We start from the raw sequence: 15708 nt of genomic DNA on the forward strand, positions 1-15708 counted from the left end.
AGAATCAAGCACCACTACCAAAGTACGTGCCAGCTATGTCTTCCAAATCCATCTTGGTCACGGGTTGTTCCTCTGGAGGCATCGGAGCTGCCGTTGCTAGCGCCCTGGCTGCCCGCAACCATCACGTCTACGCCACAGCTCGGGACACGAGCAAGGTCCCCGAAAGCCTGACCACGCTGTCCAACGTGACTGTTCTTCAGCTCGATGTCTGCGCGCCTTCGTCCATCGACGCGGCCGTTGAGTTCTTCACCAAAAATGGCCGCGAGCTCGATGTGCTCGTCAACAATGCCGGCGGCGGCTATGCGATGCCCTCCTCGACGTCGACATTGAGCGCGCAAAGCAGCTCTACGACGTGAACCTCTGGGGGCCCCTGTGTGCCATCCAGGCCTTCTCTAAGCTCCTGATCGCTCGTCGAGGTCGTGTGGTCAACATCAGTACCTGCGGCGCCGTAGTGAACACGCCGTGGATAGGTAAGTGATTTGCGGATGCTCATCCTCCACTCCGCACCGCTGGGCTCACCACGAAACGTATGGCACAGGTGCATACTCCTCGTCCAAGGCCGCTCTGACGAATCTTTCCGAGACTCTGCGCCTCGAGCTCTCCCCTTTTGGCGTCTCCGTCGCCGCCGATCATGGTAGGCACAGTAGATAGCCACTTCCACCACAACGACAAGTTCCAGCTGCCCCCGACATCTCTGTACTTGCCCATCGAGAAGCAGATCGCCGGCTGGGCAAGTGGCGAGTTGAAGCCCAAGGGCATACCCGCCGACAAGTTCGCCCCCACTCTTGTCGAGGATATTGTCGGCAACGGGACGGCTGGCCTGATCTGGAAGGGACCCAACTCGGGCGCCATAAAAGTCCTGGCGCAATTTGCCCCTCAATCCGTCTTAGTAAGTCTACATTTCCGCCTCTCCTCTAGGTGCCGATGGCCCGGCTAACTTCTCCTGCCACTGCTAGGATGCTGCGATGAGCTACACCCAAGGCTTGAAGGAACTCAAGGCTCACACCGATGCAAAGGGGCAGGCGTAAGACGTAGGACATGTCTTGCGCACAGCGAGTCCAGATGACCCACCTCGGGGCCGGATGTGGTTTTTTCTTCTTTTTTTTCTCTATATGTAGTAAGCGGTCGAAACATTGTAATCTACATGTTACAATTTAATCTGCTCCGTGCTGTCTATTGTCCAAATGAATAGCCAGGGCCGCCTTACGACCCGACGATAGACCAAATCCGGCGATGCATGCAGCTTTCAGCTCGGCCGAGAAGGCCAGGGCTGAGCCTGAAGGCGAAGTTGGAGGCACACCTTTCATCGATTCGTGCAGGCTCCTTCACCCAAAGCAGCAGGCTGCGGTAGAACAATGCCAGATCGGGGACAGTTCCAAACCAGTCATTTGAGGATTGGACCTTACGGCGGAAATTGGGTATTGCACGAGTCAGGTCTTGCCGAGCTATTGGTATTACTACACCTTAGCTACCTTGCGGCCAATCTACCACTCACTTTCTTATCAACACTACCCCGGTCTAAGCCTCCAAACTGAACCGTTCGGCATAATATTGCCCGGCATGTCTGGACCGTGCGCCTACCTACCTACCTACTTCCTTCAGGTGCTGCTACATCACCACCCGTTTACAAGCCATATGCAGCGATAATATCCGAGCGCGTTGACAGAATCATGCGTTGAGACCTGATCCCGGTAGCACGCATTCTTGACAGGTCCACCTGAAGCTCCTTTACCACCTGCTGAGAACCCTAAAGTGTCTTAGGCGCGGCTTATAAGTAACCGGGTATCACGGTCACACTGAACTGAAATGGTCTACTCCAGGCACGCATCTATCCAGTTCTGAACACGTCTCAAGATTTTTCTTCCCTACTGGAAAATGCCGTCCTCAAACACGTCGCGATCCCGTGCAGTTGTCGGTCTTAGCTACCTCGGCTTCATTAGCCAGGCTCTGTGCGCTCCAGCTACCGGTAACGTCCAGACGTGCGTACGTTGCACCCCATTTTTCCCTCGTTGGCAATTGTCCTGACCAGAATGAACAGTGCCTGAGTCTTCCGGAGGCGCTGTCGTCAACAGTCGCTCTACCTGCCGGCGCCGCCTACAAGTCCTCTATTGAGTCCTACTGGGCTAGAGGCGAACAGGAATTGGTACCGTCATGTATCCTCCGACCCCAGACGGCCGAGGACGTCTCGTCGGCTATCCAGCATCTCGTCGCCAACTCCTGTCAATTCGCTGTTCGAGGCGGTGGCCATTCCGCCGGGACGGGCTGGGCCAACATCCAGAACGGTGTCACCATTGATCTCCAGGCTCTCAACTCTACCAGCGTCAGCGCCGACGGCTCCACTGTGTCGGTGGGAGCTGGTCAACGCCTAGGAAACGTATTCTCGGCCTTGTATGAACGAGGACTCTACGTCGGTGGAGCACGAGCTTCTGGCATTGGCGCAGCCGGCTCGACCATGGGTGGTAAGCATACCTGCGCCCGATCAATCCCCCCTCCCGTCGCAAAGAACGAGACTAAGTCCATACCCTCAGGCGGCGTCGGATACTTGTACCCAAAGACTGGTTTCGCGGCCGACTCTGTGGCTGAATACCAGGTCGTCCTGGCCAATGGCACCATCGTGCAGGCGAATAAAAGTACGAACAGCGACCTGTGGCGCGCCCTCCCGGGCGGCGGTAGCAACTTCGGCGTTATCACGAACATCGTCTACGACACGATCCCGCTTGGCGATATCTGGGGAGGCGACGTCGTCTGGAGCTCCGACTCGATCGCCGGTCTGGCCCAGGCCTTCTACGACTTTGCGGCCAACCCCAGCTACGACCCGGACACTGCTGTCATGATGAGCTACCACTGGAGCCCTACCGACGGCAACATCATCGACAACCAGTTCATCTACGCCAAGCCCGCCGCGAAGCCGGCTGCTTTCTCTGGCTTCTATAACGTTTCGGGTATGGTCGTCGACACGGCGACTGTCACCAACATACCCGCCATGTCAGAGGCACAGAATGCCCGGAGCCCGAGTGGTTTTCAGTAAGTAGTGGCGGGCGCGGGCTGCTTTGCCAACTCGTTCTAACCAGTCTGTAGGCAAATCACCTTCTCCACGTCGTACAAGAACAATGTCGACGTGCTGAAAGACGTATACAACATCTTCAATGCTACCATTGCCTCAGTGTCCAACATCGATGGCGTCTCTTTCTCGCTGTCTTTGGAGCCCCTGCCGCAAGCCTTCGCTGCCGCATCCGCAGCCAAAGGAGGCAACATGATGGGACTCGACATCCCCCCTGAGGGCGTTGTCGTCACTCTGCTCTCCCTGACGTTTAGTAACGCTGCTGACTACCCCGCCATGGACAAGTTGAGCGAGAATCTGTTGGCACAAATCGACGCTGCGGCTGCGAAGCGAGGAGCATCCTTTGGTTTCATTGAGATGAACCATGCGAAGAGCTCGCAAAAGGTCCTCCAAAGCTACGGGTCTAGGAACTTGGACTTCCTCCGAGCCACGGCGAAGAATTACGACTCCACGTCAGTGTTCCAAAATTTGATGCCGGGAGGTTTCAAGCTGTGTTGATTAGACGGTGAGGGTTGGGGGAAATTGGTTTCCGATCACGATGGACAAATCGATATGCTGAATGTTGGACTTGGACAACGCTAGCGATTTTCAGTACTTATAGACAATATAGACTATTTAATATGCCTCGACCAGATGAAAGCTCTGACTCGAGATTCAAGTGCATTGGATCGTGGCATTCTCGTTGTCTATAACTTCACCACACGCTTCGACAAGGGGCACAATTATTGTTCTCCAAACGTTGTCTGGCCGACTTTTTGCCGGTCCGGTCTCATCCGGTCCCATCCATGTCGAATCATTTCCGCAAAAGGCCGATGCAACCCTGTGTCCATCCTAGTGTGTCATTCTGCGGAGCAGCAATCGGCTCCGACCAATACTAAAACTCTTGCTGCTCCCGCGCTTGGCCACCCTGATCCTACACATCATTCCTGGTCAATCAGTTACGACAGCAACAATTCGTTTGCCCTTCTCCACTTCGCCTCCTCGCCATGCCTCAGACGGAAGGGCACAGCCACGGGGCATCATCAGCCCCTCTTCTGGTCCCAGAGCCGGACGTTATCGTAGTCGGCGGCGGCCTAGCCGGGGTCTGCGCCGCTCTCGCTGCCGCCGAGCGCGGCGCCGCGATCGTGGTGCTCGACAGCGCGCACGGCGGCGGCTCGACGGCCATCTCGGGCGGCGTGCTCTACGCGGGCGGCGGGACGCGGCAGCAGCAAGCGGCCGGCTACTGGCACGACACGCCCCACAACATGTTCCGCTACCTGCAGCATGAGGTCGGCGCCGGCCCGGCCCATGAGCCCCCTGTCAGCGAGGCCACGCTGCGCCGCTTCTGCGACGAGAGCGTCGCGCGCATGGACTGGCTGCAGCGCCACGGCGTCGCCTTTGCCGGCGACCTGTGCCCCTTCCGCACGAGCTACCCAACCGATCAGTACGCCCTCTACTTCTCTGGCAACGAGAAGGCGCACCCGTATGCCGCGGTCGCAGATCCCGCTCCGCGCGGGCACCGCGTCGTGGGCGAAGGCGCTGGCGGGATGAACATGACGGGCAACGTGCTCTGGGAGGCCCTATACGACTCGGCTGTGCGGATGGGGGTCCGCTTCGAGTTTGCCAGCAGGGCCGAGGAGTTGCTGCTCGAGAGCGGCACTGGTGCCGTGCAGGGCGTCCGTTATCGTGCCATAGAGAAAGGCACGAGCGACTTCGCCAGGCACAAAGCGCTGACCGTCAACAGCACTTACTACCACCAAATCTCGGTCTCGTTCCTCGCCAACTGGTATGACAGACGCGCGAAAGCCCTGTGGGCCCGCAATGCCCGGCCGAGAACGCTGACTGCCCCCGCCGTTGTCCTAGCAGCGGGCGGCTTCGGCATGAACAAAGAGATGATGGAGTCGGTTCCTATGTCTGACCGGGTGAACCCCCTAGGAACAGGTGGAGACGATGGGAGCGGCATCAGGCTGGGCCAGTCTGCGGGCGGCGCGGTCTCGCACATGGATCGCTTGTCAGTGTGGAGGCTGATGTACCCGCCTGAGGCCCTCACCGAAGGTATCGTGGTCTCGCCCGAGGGTTGTCGCATCGCCGCCGAGGACCTCTACGGCGCCTCTCTCAGCGATGCCATGATCGAGCAGGCAAATGGCCACGGCTATCTCATCCTGGACTCGAGGCAATGGGAAAAGGCCAAAAGCCAGGTCCAAGAGCAGACGCAGTGGCCATGGCGGGCTTTTATCTATTACCTGCTGTACTGGGCTTACCAGCGTGCTGGCTCGCTCGAGGGTTTGGCACAAAAGCTCCGTGTCGATCCAAGTAGGATAGTGGCAACTGTAAGAGCCTACAACGATGCGATAACCAGCGACAACCCGGATCCCGTGGGGAAGCTGAACTATAGGTCTGTGATAGCCCATGGGCCATTTTATGGTATCGACATTTCGATCAGGAAAAGTGGTATGTTGATGACTCCGGGACTCCCACTAGGAGGCCTCAAAGTTGAGGAAACCTCTGGCCTGGTGCTTAACAAGGACGGTAGAACAATCCCTGGCTTATACGCAGCCGGAAAAGAACGCGGTGGGAATTTGTTCAAATAATTACATCTCAGGCCTTGCCTTGGCAGATTGCGTCTTCTCGGGAAAACGGGCAGGGGAGTGTGCGAAGTTTAAGGACCTTTCCATCAATGGATAATAAGAGAGCACCTATATACACAGCTAAGCCCCACCAAAATTCAGTCTAGCTGGGAGTATATATAGCGATTCTGCGTTCATACATCGGCTACGGCCAAATGCCAAGAAGTCATCCAAGAAAAGGACTGTAGAGTAATATTTGTAAAAGAGTCGAAACAGATGCGGCTAATCAGATCAGGTGTGACTGGTCAGGCCGGAATGACGATCGACTGACCCAGCTGACGCCGTATTGGCAGAATTGGTGCCGGGGTATTTAGTCAGTCCAGTCTCTTAAATCGTGATGCGCCGAAGAGCAAGTCAACGGTGATTGTAAAAATATCGGTAGCAGAAGACTTCTAATTGTTACTATGTTATAAAAAGTAACTAGGAGAGGGGGTCGTCCGGAGCACTTTACCGGTTGCACTTTATGGAGGATAACTGGAGTTTGCTATGCTGTCGGCCGCACGCCGAATAGCGATAGGTTGTCTGCATTGTCCAGAATCAGCATCCAGTTCGGACTCGTCTTGCTCGTATGTCGCACAGTCTGTAAAAGGTCTTCGCCATCCAGCTCATTTGGCAAGCCAAGTCTCGTTACGATCACTAGGTAGTCTTAAAAGAGATTACGCTATCGGCATGGACAGTTAAACTAGTCTGCATAGGGCGTACTTTTGCACGCTTGCTCCATAGATGAAGTGTCATTGGTTCACTTATCACCGCCGCTACAGTTCCGAGGACCAGCCCTTTTCGTAGCGCCTTCCCATTGAACCGGCAACGGTTTGTTACATTAAGTATAAAGGCAAAAGAAATATACGCAGTGCAGATTGAAAAGTTTAAAGTAAGGATACAGGACTACGTCCAAGGTCTCTGACTCTAGAACTCCCTGGAGTACGGTAGGCCCCGGCCCGCGGAGCCCCTGTCGCCCAGGTCCTCTGCTGCCCACTCAGTGGTATTTCAAGGGGCGTGTCACGGCGCTGAATACTAAGATACGCTAGTGGCCCCTGCAGGTCAATCTGGCCTCTAGAGTCGACGCACAGGCCCCTGACTGGGCCTTTTCTGTTAGCGACACCTGCCTAATCCTGACTTATAGCTCTTCGAGCTACATCTTCGTCATCTGTTACTCGTATGTTACGACCTGACCTACTTATGCGGCCAAGGACAAGGCGCAGCGGCTATGGAAGTACAATACCCCGCCGAAGGGTCCAAGGGACTCCAGCCACCAGCCACGAAGTCACGTGATGGATCTGGGGATCTGGGATAGATCCAGCAGATCCAGAAAATATCAGTGAGGGAGCGAAGTAGATATAAGACAGACATTCCTTTAGATAGTTTCCTAGATACTCTCGCTACCTCAGTGATCAACCTAAGCATCAATCTTCACCCATTGATGAGGCACACGCCTTGACGACCTATTGTGATACTTCGGTTGCGATTCAAGCACTTGTTCAAGACTACGTTACTCTATTGCTCTACTTGATAGTGTGATTCTGTCATCGTCCAGATACTCTCTCGTATTGCCAACATAAACCCAGTACGTACTACCAGGTTTCTATTGGACCCCTGATAGGCATCGTTACATCGTACCCTAACCAGACTATAGTAATAAACATATCGTTACCCTGCCTATCCTGTTTAGTGACCGCCGCTCGTGACAGGGCGTAGCGGGCAGCAAGGAGGTCCAATGATCGAGTTTACAAGCTTATAAAGGCCTGCTTCGTTGAAGATTAACTCCAGGTGTCACGGCGCTGAACCGCTGAGGCAGATAGCGTGCGCTAATGGCCGCATTAAGCACGAATGAGCTGAAAGTGCGCTGGAATGCGCTGTATAGCCTATGGAGGATGGCTATCCAGGTTGGCCTCGAAGGATCCTCAGATGGGTATATATACCTGTATTGTCGCCTTATATTGTATTGTAGCTCCTCGAGCTACGTCCTAGTCATATCCGTCGCCCCTGCCTGGCCTGTCTGCCCAAATACGAGCTTCTTGACAGACACTTATCCTATCCCGCCTGTACCGCCTGTGACACTAATCGTAATAAAATGATTTACTCCCTTTTCGCCCGGGTTCTCTTCGTTCCGCTGGGCGTAAAAAGTCCGAGGGAGGCCGACCTCTGTCTCTTTCGGGAAGAGCTGTTTGAAGGGGAGGTAAGTTGATGGCTCAGAAAGTTGTCTGCATCCGATTCGTCAAGGAAAGGTGCAAGTGACTATTGTGGCGTAGCAATAGAGGCTAGCGGTTGTGGTATAGAATAGGAACTTGGGGTTGTGGTTGGGCGTATCGGAGAGGAGAAGGGATTGCTGCTGGCAACGCCGCTGGGACCAATGGGTATTTGCCGGCCACTTCTTCTGTCCCCCCGTAGCGGTCTTGACGTCCTCAGTGGTATGGATTTGGTCTCCTCCTCTTCTATCAATAGCCTAGCCACCTCGAGATGGCCTCTATCAGAGGCCGAATGTAGTGGCGTCCGTCCGTCTTTAGCTGCGGCCTTGGTATCGGCACCCTTTTCTATCAGCAGCTTAGCTATCCCTTGATACCCTCGAAAAGAGGTCCAGTGCAGTGGCGTGCGTCCATCGTTAGCTACCGCCGTGACATCAGCGCCCTTCTCAATTAGCATCTTAGCCACCTCTTTATGGGCTTTAGAAAGGGCTAAGTATAGCGACGTTTGCCTATTGTAGTTTGCAGCGTTGATATCTGCGCCTTTCTCAATTAGGAGCCTGGCCACCTCGAGATTGCCTTGACGAGATGACCAGTGCAGCGGTGCTTCTCCATCGATGTTTGCGGCCTTGACATCGGCGCCCTCCTTCATTAGAAGCCTGGCCACCTCGAGATGGCCTTGACAAGATGACCAGTGTAGCGGTGTCACTCTATCATCGTCTGCGGCCATTACATCAGCACCCTTTTGTATTAATAGCTTAGCCACCGCTTTGGAGCCGTCTAAAGAGGCCCAGTGTAGCGGCGTCGCTCCGTTCTCAGCTGCAGCTTTGACATCACCACCTTTTTCTATTAGTAAACTGGCCACCTCTTGAGTAGAGGCCAAATGCAGCGGTGTCTCTCCATAGATGTTTACGGCCTTGACGTCGGCGCCCTTTTGTATTAATAGCTTAGCCACCCCTTCATAGCCTTCTGAAGATGTCCAGTGCAGCGGCGTCGATCCGTTGTTAGCTGCGGCGTTAACATCGATACCGTTCTCTATTAGCAGCTTGGCTACCTCGAGATGGCCTGTAGAAAGGGCCATATACAACGGTGTCTCTCCGTCGTTATATACTGCCGTAATATCCGCATCCTTCTCTATCAATAGCTTAGCTACCCCAAAATAGCCTTTAACAGAGGCTATGTGTAGAGGTGTTTGCCCGCTACTGTCTTTCATGCCAACACTATTGTCATCTCCTATTGCATCCACCACCCGTACGAGATCCAAAAATGATGCCAAGTGTAATGCCGTTCTCCGCTGTACCTGTCGGCTGTATCCGTAACCCTTATGAGTTAGTTCACTCGCTAGTAATGCCTGACTTGCTGCATCAACCTGTGCTGGTTTCGACAAGAATGACAGTACTTTCTTGTCTATATTAACGGTACGGGCGTGAAGCCCCCAGTTCCAAGCGGCGTAATCATATAAGCGATGCTCCGCGAGTCGCTTTTCGAACTCTTTATCCGTCTCGCAATGACCAGTGGCGAAGCTATCAAACGATAGGTATGTAGTGCAAACTGTTGTAATAATTTGCTCCATCTCCGGAAACCACCGCGCCTTTGTCGACTCAAGGTACTCTTGGGCCGCGTAGTGCACCAGCCGGACGATTCCGCTCTGCTCGTCCACTGTCACCAGCCCAGCACACACAGAGACCAGATGCTCGATTCGGGGGCAGTTCTCTTGGTCAAGCGCCGACTCGTCCTGTTCGACTGCTAGCGCATGCTGCAGTTCAACTTTATGCAGCTATCGCTTAGCATAGGTACTCCATCCTAAGACTTGCTTAGCACGTCGTGCCCAGTCTGCTAGTTGGTCTTCAATGCATTCTATAGCGTTTGTATACGCAGTGGTACAAACAGTGTCATTCTGAGCTCCTGGAACCATTCCGCTTAGAGCTTTCCGGATGGCCCGTGTCGTGTCTTTCCCCTGGAGTGACTCAAGATAAAGCTAAGCTAATAGAAACCTATTAGAGTTAGCGAGTTCTCTATTATAAGCCTTAGTACTTATATTCCATCTATAGAGCCCGTAATACTTTTAATAATTATATCTTTTAAGTCGGGTTTCTCGGTTATAACTGCTCTAAGCCGTGCAATATGCCCCTCTAGGTATTTGCGGATATCGAGGTCGTTCGCACGTACTTCGAGATAAGGGCTGCCTTCGAACTTCTTGTTGATATCGGGAATCACCCTCGATATCGCAAAGAGATTAATCTTGCTTTGGGCCTGCAGATCGAACAGCGTAGAAAGGAAACGGGCCCGGTAATCCTCCGACGTTTGGCACTCATCCACGGCGTCGACCATAATAAATACCCTCGAGTGCTCGGATACGATGGAGCGAAGTGCCTAAGACATTTCTTCCAGCGTAGGCCTCGTTCGCTTCGGGGCATGTCGATCGTGGAGCTGCTTGATAGCGACGGGTAAAGAGGGTTTAACTTGAGCAATCTGTTTCAAGAGACTTGTAATCAAGTATTCGATCTTCTGCTCGTCCTTCCGCTTGAAGATACAGTACACGTAGGTAATAGCCGATGTCCTGTCGTCCCAGAACCTTTGCTCAAGGTCGTTGATCACGGTCGAGGTGAGAATCGTCTTGCCTGCTCCGGGCATGCCTGGGCAGAACAAGGTCTGCTGTGTGGTACCAAGCCACGTTCGGTACTCCTCGGAATCCAGGAGCCATTGCCCTGTACCAGATTGTCGCCTCCTGAGGTAGTCGGAATGCTGCGGCCCGTAATCAAGAGCGGTGAGCCAATTGAGAATCTTAAGGTCCGCCTCACTGTCTAAAATAAAACGAGTACGAGCAACATGATCCATAACTGCAGATGCTTAACAGGAACATCAGTACGTGAAATAATTAACGTAGTAAATCAATACATCTAGTCACCCTCGTGAACACTGGAAAGCGATGACATAGGCAGTATGCTATGCTAAGGGATTCCACTAACCATGCGTAAGAAGTTCACTTAGGCGTTGCTCAGCCTTTACTTTATTCGGTATAATGCGCTTAAGAATGTCCTTCGCGTACGCCGCCGCCGTCATCGCCGCATAGCCTTGCCATTCCTTGTTCTTGTGCGTGTCTGCGTAATCGCAGATCCCCCGGCTCATGAGACAAGGAAAGTGATTCATCAGTCCGGCCGCCTCCATCTCGAAGCACAGAACGTCCTTCTCGCGCGCAAGCTTGTCACGTACCACAGCATCCTTCATCAGCTGGTTGGCAGAGGCGATCAAGCCGTAGTATACCGCGGGGTTGTCGTCGTCCTCGTCCCGCGGCCGTCGCAAAGCTAATGCAGAAGTGTCGGCACTGCACCATATCGTACAGCTTGCGTCATTGTTAACGGGATAGGTAACACCAGTACGATAGAGACGGTCGGTGCTCACATCGGGCTAACCGTATTTCTTCCGTAGTCTCGGCTTCATCTATAAGGCAGTATTAATGGCTTCTTAGATCTAATGGCCATCGCTCTCATAATGCGCCTTAATCCCACTAATAGCTATAATTACGTAACACAGTCGGTAGCTACGCTAGGAAGCCTGCTTCGTAGAACGTCTAGTCCTGGATTGTCTTGCCAAATCGTAGTAGAACACACCCCCACGACCATCCCGAGGGGCTCTAACGATAATATCGCCAAGTCGTATATCGTTCTTCGCACTTAGTGCACCGCCGCCAACCCCGACCATCAAGCCAATACGCACATTAGGAAAGCTATGCAGCATGTCACGCGCGACGGTAGCGGCCGAGGCCGTGCCGTATTCGCCATCGGGCAAGACAGCAATAACCACGTTATGTTTTCCCATCCTCCCAAGCGTGTAGCTGTTATTGTCGTGCTACGCGCTATGCTCGAGACTCTCGTATTCATCGTCGAAGAAAACGCGAGTAGCGACGTACTCGGTAGAAATCGCACAGATCCAGCCGACTATGTAGGCCTCGTTAGCCAACTGTCGTTTCATTCCATTTCCATCTCCCTAATATCTAACGGTCTGTCGGCCTATAACCATCTCGACGTGTCGTCCAGCCATCAACAATTGTCCTAGTTCGTACGTTAGCAAGATTATCAATAGCGGCAGGTTCTAGCTCGAGCAGAGGATTCATATAATCAATGACGCTACTTGCGGAAATTTTGGGTAGCGTTTTCGGTCATAACAGCGACCAGGACGTTGCTGTGGCCTCATACCTCGCTTTAAGGGAGGGGAATGCCAGCGACAGTGAGGGTTATTCCAGCCCCGATGGTTTTGTTTCAGCCAGAAAGGCAGCCATGCCTCAACAGCCGGCGGGCGACTACCATTTTTCCAATACGGACGAGTAAGAACGTCATGGCTGCAGGCTGTGTGCTGAATCCTGTATGTTGCGTGTGGTGCAAAACAGGGCCATTGGCTGGGAGCGAAATGGAAAAACACAGAACAGGGCAGAGAAGGCCTGTTTCATAGTCTCTGACTGATCTTCGCATAGCCCTGCCAGTGAATCGGGTGCCAAGTCATGAGTGCGAGCCATGAAAAGACTGGGTGTATATTCATCAGGGCGGCTGGTTCGAAGTTGAGCGTGATTGGGCCACTCAAAATAGCAACACCTCGAAGCGAAGGTACAAGGAAAACCGGTAAGAGAATCTATAGATCGTAAAGGATAGTGTACGGTGCCAAGCACCGTATTAGTCCGTTTCACTTCAATCCAGGCCTTTTTGGCATGGCTCGTGCGGTGGGACCTACGCAAGAAACTCACACGCCCGGAGCAGGAATGGTTGGTCGCTGTGAGGAAGCGAAAGCGGAGGAAAGAGGTGGACAGCACGCCCGACTATGCATTCGCAGGTCAGGACCTGTCGGAAGAAGAATGAAACGGCTGGAGCACAGGCTCGACCATCCTCCCACCATGGTCGGGGGCAGATACAACCGCGGTAAGCATGCCCAACCCGAAACATTCATCTAGATGTGTTCAATGCGGCTCATTACTTGATTCATTTGAACCAGGTCCTTTCATACCCGATCCTTATACTAGTCTGGATGTGTCGGACCATTCGCCAGTACTTCCGTCAATAGACCTGACCAAGCTCCTTACCTTACAGCACAACCAGATATACGAGTGGAAGCTATGGACGGAGGCTCATCATGAACTTTCATGGATCAGCTTCATTCGGAATACGCCATTACTTGACTCTATCAGGTACTCCCTATTCGGAGAAAGCTCGCAGCATTTCATAGCATCATCAGACTCGACACTTATGCTCCGCTTCAGTTCTGGTCAGCTAGAATGCGGGTCAACGGCCATTGAAAAGCTCGCCGTAAGCTTCAGTTGCATCATGCCAGAATCACGAGAGGGTGAAAATATGGCTAGAGCCAAGTCTCTGGTCAGAACCCGGGGTGAGTTGGATATGGATATGCTCAAAGTCGTACTTTTCCAACTAAGTACCTTAACCACTTAGCCGTCCTACCACGTAAGCAGCCACCTAAATTAACTACCGATAAGCGAAGCCCCTTGACCCCTTTTTCGCATATAAGTCTGCATCTAACCCGCTTATTAATAATTAGAGGATACTGCTAAAATCGTTACTTCTCGTGCTTTTTAGCCATACCTATCCTAACCCCCGAATCCGCCATTTAGCGTACCATTTTGGCCGTACAAGCTGGCGAATCGGAACGTGCAGTCTCAAGAGACTTAAGGTACCCCGAGCCACTTTGCGGGATAGAATTAGGGGCAGACCGACTCGGGCCGAGTCCAAGGAGTCCGCCAGGACCCTCTCTTCTACCCAGGAGGAATATCTTAAGACCTAGGCTATCCGATAGGCGTAGTTAAGCCTTACCCCTAAGTATAACGTGTTTCGGCTGTTTATCGCCCGGCTATTTAAAACGGACCAGCCCGTCCTGCCTTTTAGAATTTATTAAGTAAAGAGATTTATTACCCGTTATTTTAAACTTAAGATTATATTAGTTATAACGATAAACTTCCGGCGCCTTTATTATATATTCGAAGAAAATATTTAGCTTTTTTTTTAATTTTAAACTAGAATTTTATTAAAAATATTCCCCTCGATTTATTTATAATATAAATAAGATTAATAATATTATAAGTTTAAGTAATAATTATTATATAATTAACCCGGCCGAATTAATTAAGATTTTTATTTAAAATACCGCCTATTACGAGTAAATAACCGCTGTAAAGTTTATAAGTATAAATAATATTATTTTACCCTTTTTAATTATTTTTAAAAGTATAAATATATAATAATAATAATTTTTAAACCGCGGTAATAAGTTTTACGATTTACGGATAAATATTAAGGATTAATTATTTATTTATTTATTTAAAGAATAAATTAATAACGAGCTAGTAATAATATAATTATAAAATATTTACTTATTATAGATAAAACCGGAAAACCCGGAGCAATAGCGGTTATTTATTTTAAACGGCTACGGTAATTATATATAAAACTGTTTTATAATTAAATATATAACTAATAAAGTTTAATTATTATATCTCTTAATATATATTTTTTACGTATTATAACTTTTAAATTTAGGTCCGTTTTTTATATTAAAGCAGAAAATTTAAAATTATTTAACTCTCCGTTATTAATTAATATTTAATATAAATATAAATAAGGCTAACTTTATTTAAGCGTAATATAAAGCTCGAAAGTTAGCTTTTAAGTTTAAAGTAATAATTAATAAGTAATAAGCTACCGGAATCTACCCACGGGACATCTCTAAGCCCTTAAACTCCCGGCTACGTAGATACGAGCAAGGCCGTGGCTAAAAAGTGGTCCCTTCACGCCCTAAACAACTTAACGACCAGTAGACCCCTATCTAGGAAGCGCCTATACCTACCAGCTCCCGGTATATACGTTAGATCGAAGCCTTAGCTCGGAATAGGGATATCTAGTTTAATAGCACTTATAGGAGGCTATTATTCCGTAAACTAAGAAAGGGGCTCGATTTTTTAAACGCTTAATTAATTAGATTAAAATAAGAAAAAAACCGTTTATAAGCCGAGTTAAATAAAACACGTAAGTTTAAAACCTATCGAGTAATTAAAGACCTTAATTAGGCTTTTATTACGATATAAGATATAATAGCAGTTAAGGATAGAATAATAGGTTAATAATATAACCCCTAGGATAAATCGGGTAAAGATAAAACGATCTAAGTTATTAGCTTAAATTCGAAAAGCGATTCTAATATTGCCATCTATATTAAAGTTAAAATTCGATAAAGTTATAATTTTACGATTTTTTTTTAAATAGTTATTAATAAAATAAACTTGGGTTACGATATTGTATGGTGTTAAGTTTAGGTAGCTGCTTATGTGGTAGGACGGTTAAGTGGTTAGGGTACTTATCAAACAACTTCATTGAGTGGCAAAATTATAAGCGTATTGCTCGCTTGACTGAAGTATTAAGGCTCGACAACCCGTCGGTCATCCGAGCCCTTTTCGGAGTAGCTACAAAGGACCTTACTATCGCGGCAATTCTTGACAAGCTCTTCTTCGCAGCATGTATAACCTACTCCCACAAACTCCTGGAAGTCCTGATACAAGAGAACAAAGAGGTCAAAAATGGACAGCTGGAGCATGTCCTTGCCTTCGACATGATGTCTGCCTTGATTGTCTTAGTCAACAAGTAAAACATTGAACTTGCAAAGGCTGTCATCGCCACGGCCCCTCGGTCTATCATTGACCTGGATTGGGGTGTAAGATGTTACTTGTTTTGGGAGGAGCTCGTAAAGTTCAAAAATCATCATTTCACGACTTCACTGGTAGAGCTGCTCATACCAAAGATCAGATTTCGTCAACATTTCTTGGATCGCCTTTTAGTCCGATCACTTGAAGCTGGAAATGTTTCACTTG

The 15708-nt window shown here is 50.3% G+C and overlaps 6 protein-coding genes across 6 annotated transcripts; 4 read left to right on the forward strand and 2 right to left on the reverse strand.

The window, feature by feature from the left end:
- Positions 1-35: 35 nt before the first annotated feature.
- PG994_012645 (uncharacterized protein) lies at positions 36-356 on the forward strand (the record flags this gene model as incomplete). Its single annotated transcript, XM_066864054.1, has 1 exon — positions 36-356. The coding sequence occupies one exon, from the start codon at positions 36-38 to the stop codon at positions 354-356; it is 321 nt and encodes a 106-aa protein (XP_066710202.1).
- A 275-nt stretch (positions 357-631) lies between these two features.
- On the forward strand, positions 632-937 carry PG994_012646 (uncharacterized protein; the record flags this gene model as incomplete). Its single annotated transcript, XM_066864055.1, has 1 exon — positions 632-937. The coding sequence occupies one exon, from the start codon at positions 632-634 to the stop codon at positions 935-937; it is 306 nt and encodes a 101-aa protein (XP_066710203.1).
- A 938-nt stretch (positions 938-1875) lies between these two features.
- On the forward strand, positions 1876-3559 carry PG994_012647 (oxidoreductase; the record flags this gene model as incomplete). The annotated part of the gene is made up of 3 exons (XM_066864056.1): positions 1876-1983; positions 2039-3024; positions 3079-3559. 3 exons carry the CDS (start codon positions 1876-1878, stop codon positions 3557-3559), a joined length of 1575 nt encoding a protein of 524 aa, XP_066710204.1.
- Positions 3560-4047: 488 nt separating this feature from the next.
- On the forward strand, positions 4048-5631 carry PG994_012648 (uncharacterized protein; the record flags this gene model as incomplete). Its single annotated transcript, XM_066864057.1, has 1 exon — positions 4048-5631. One exon carries the CDS (start codon positions 4048-4050, stop codon positions 5629-5631), a length of 1584 nt encoding a protein of 527 aa, XP_066710205.1.
- A 2271-nt stretch (positions 5632-7902) lies between these two features.
- On the reverse strand, positions 7903-10685 carry PG994_012649 (purine and uridine phosphorylase; the record flags this gene model as incomplete). Its single annotated transcript, XM_066864058.1, has 5 exons — positions 7903-8996; positions 9103-9147; positions 9204-9603; positions 10017-10220; positions 10311-10685. The coding sequence occupies 5 exons, from the start codon at positions 10683-10685 to the stop codon at positions 7903-7905; spliced, it is 2118 nt and encodes a 705-aa protein (XP_066710206.1).
- Positions 10686-11393: 708 nt separating this feature from the next.
- Positions 11394-11819, reverse strand: PG994_012650 (uncharacterized protein; the record flags this gene model as incomplete). The annotated part of the gene is given in 2 exon segments (XM_066864059.1): positions 11394-11682; positions 11701-11819. 2 exon segments carry the CDS (start codon positions 11817-11819, stop codon positions 11394-11396), a joined length of 408 nt encoding a protein of 135 aa, XP_066710207.1.
- Positions 11820-15708: the final 3889 nt, after the last annotated feature.

This window comes from Apiospora phragmitis (genome assembly GCF_038363925.1).
Source record: "Apiospora phragmitis strain CBS 135458 chromosome Unknown utg000010l:1.0-9815664.0:9184709.0-9829525.0, whole genome shotgun sequence".
NCBI lineage: Eukaryota > Fungi > Ascomycota > Sordariomycetes > Amphisphaeriales > Apiosporaceae > Apiospora > Apiospora phragmitis.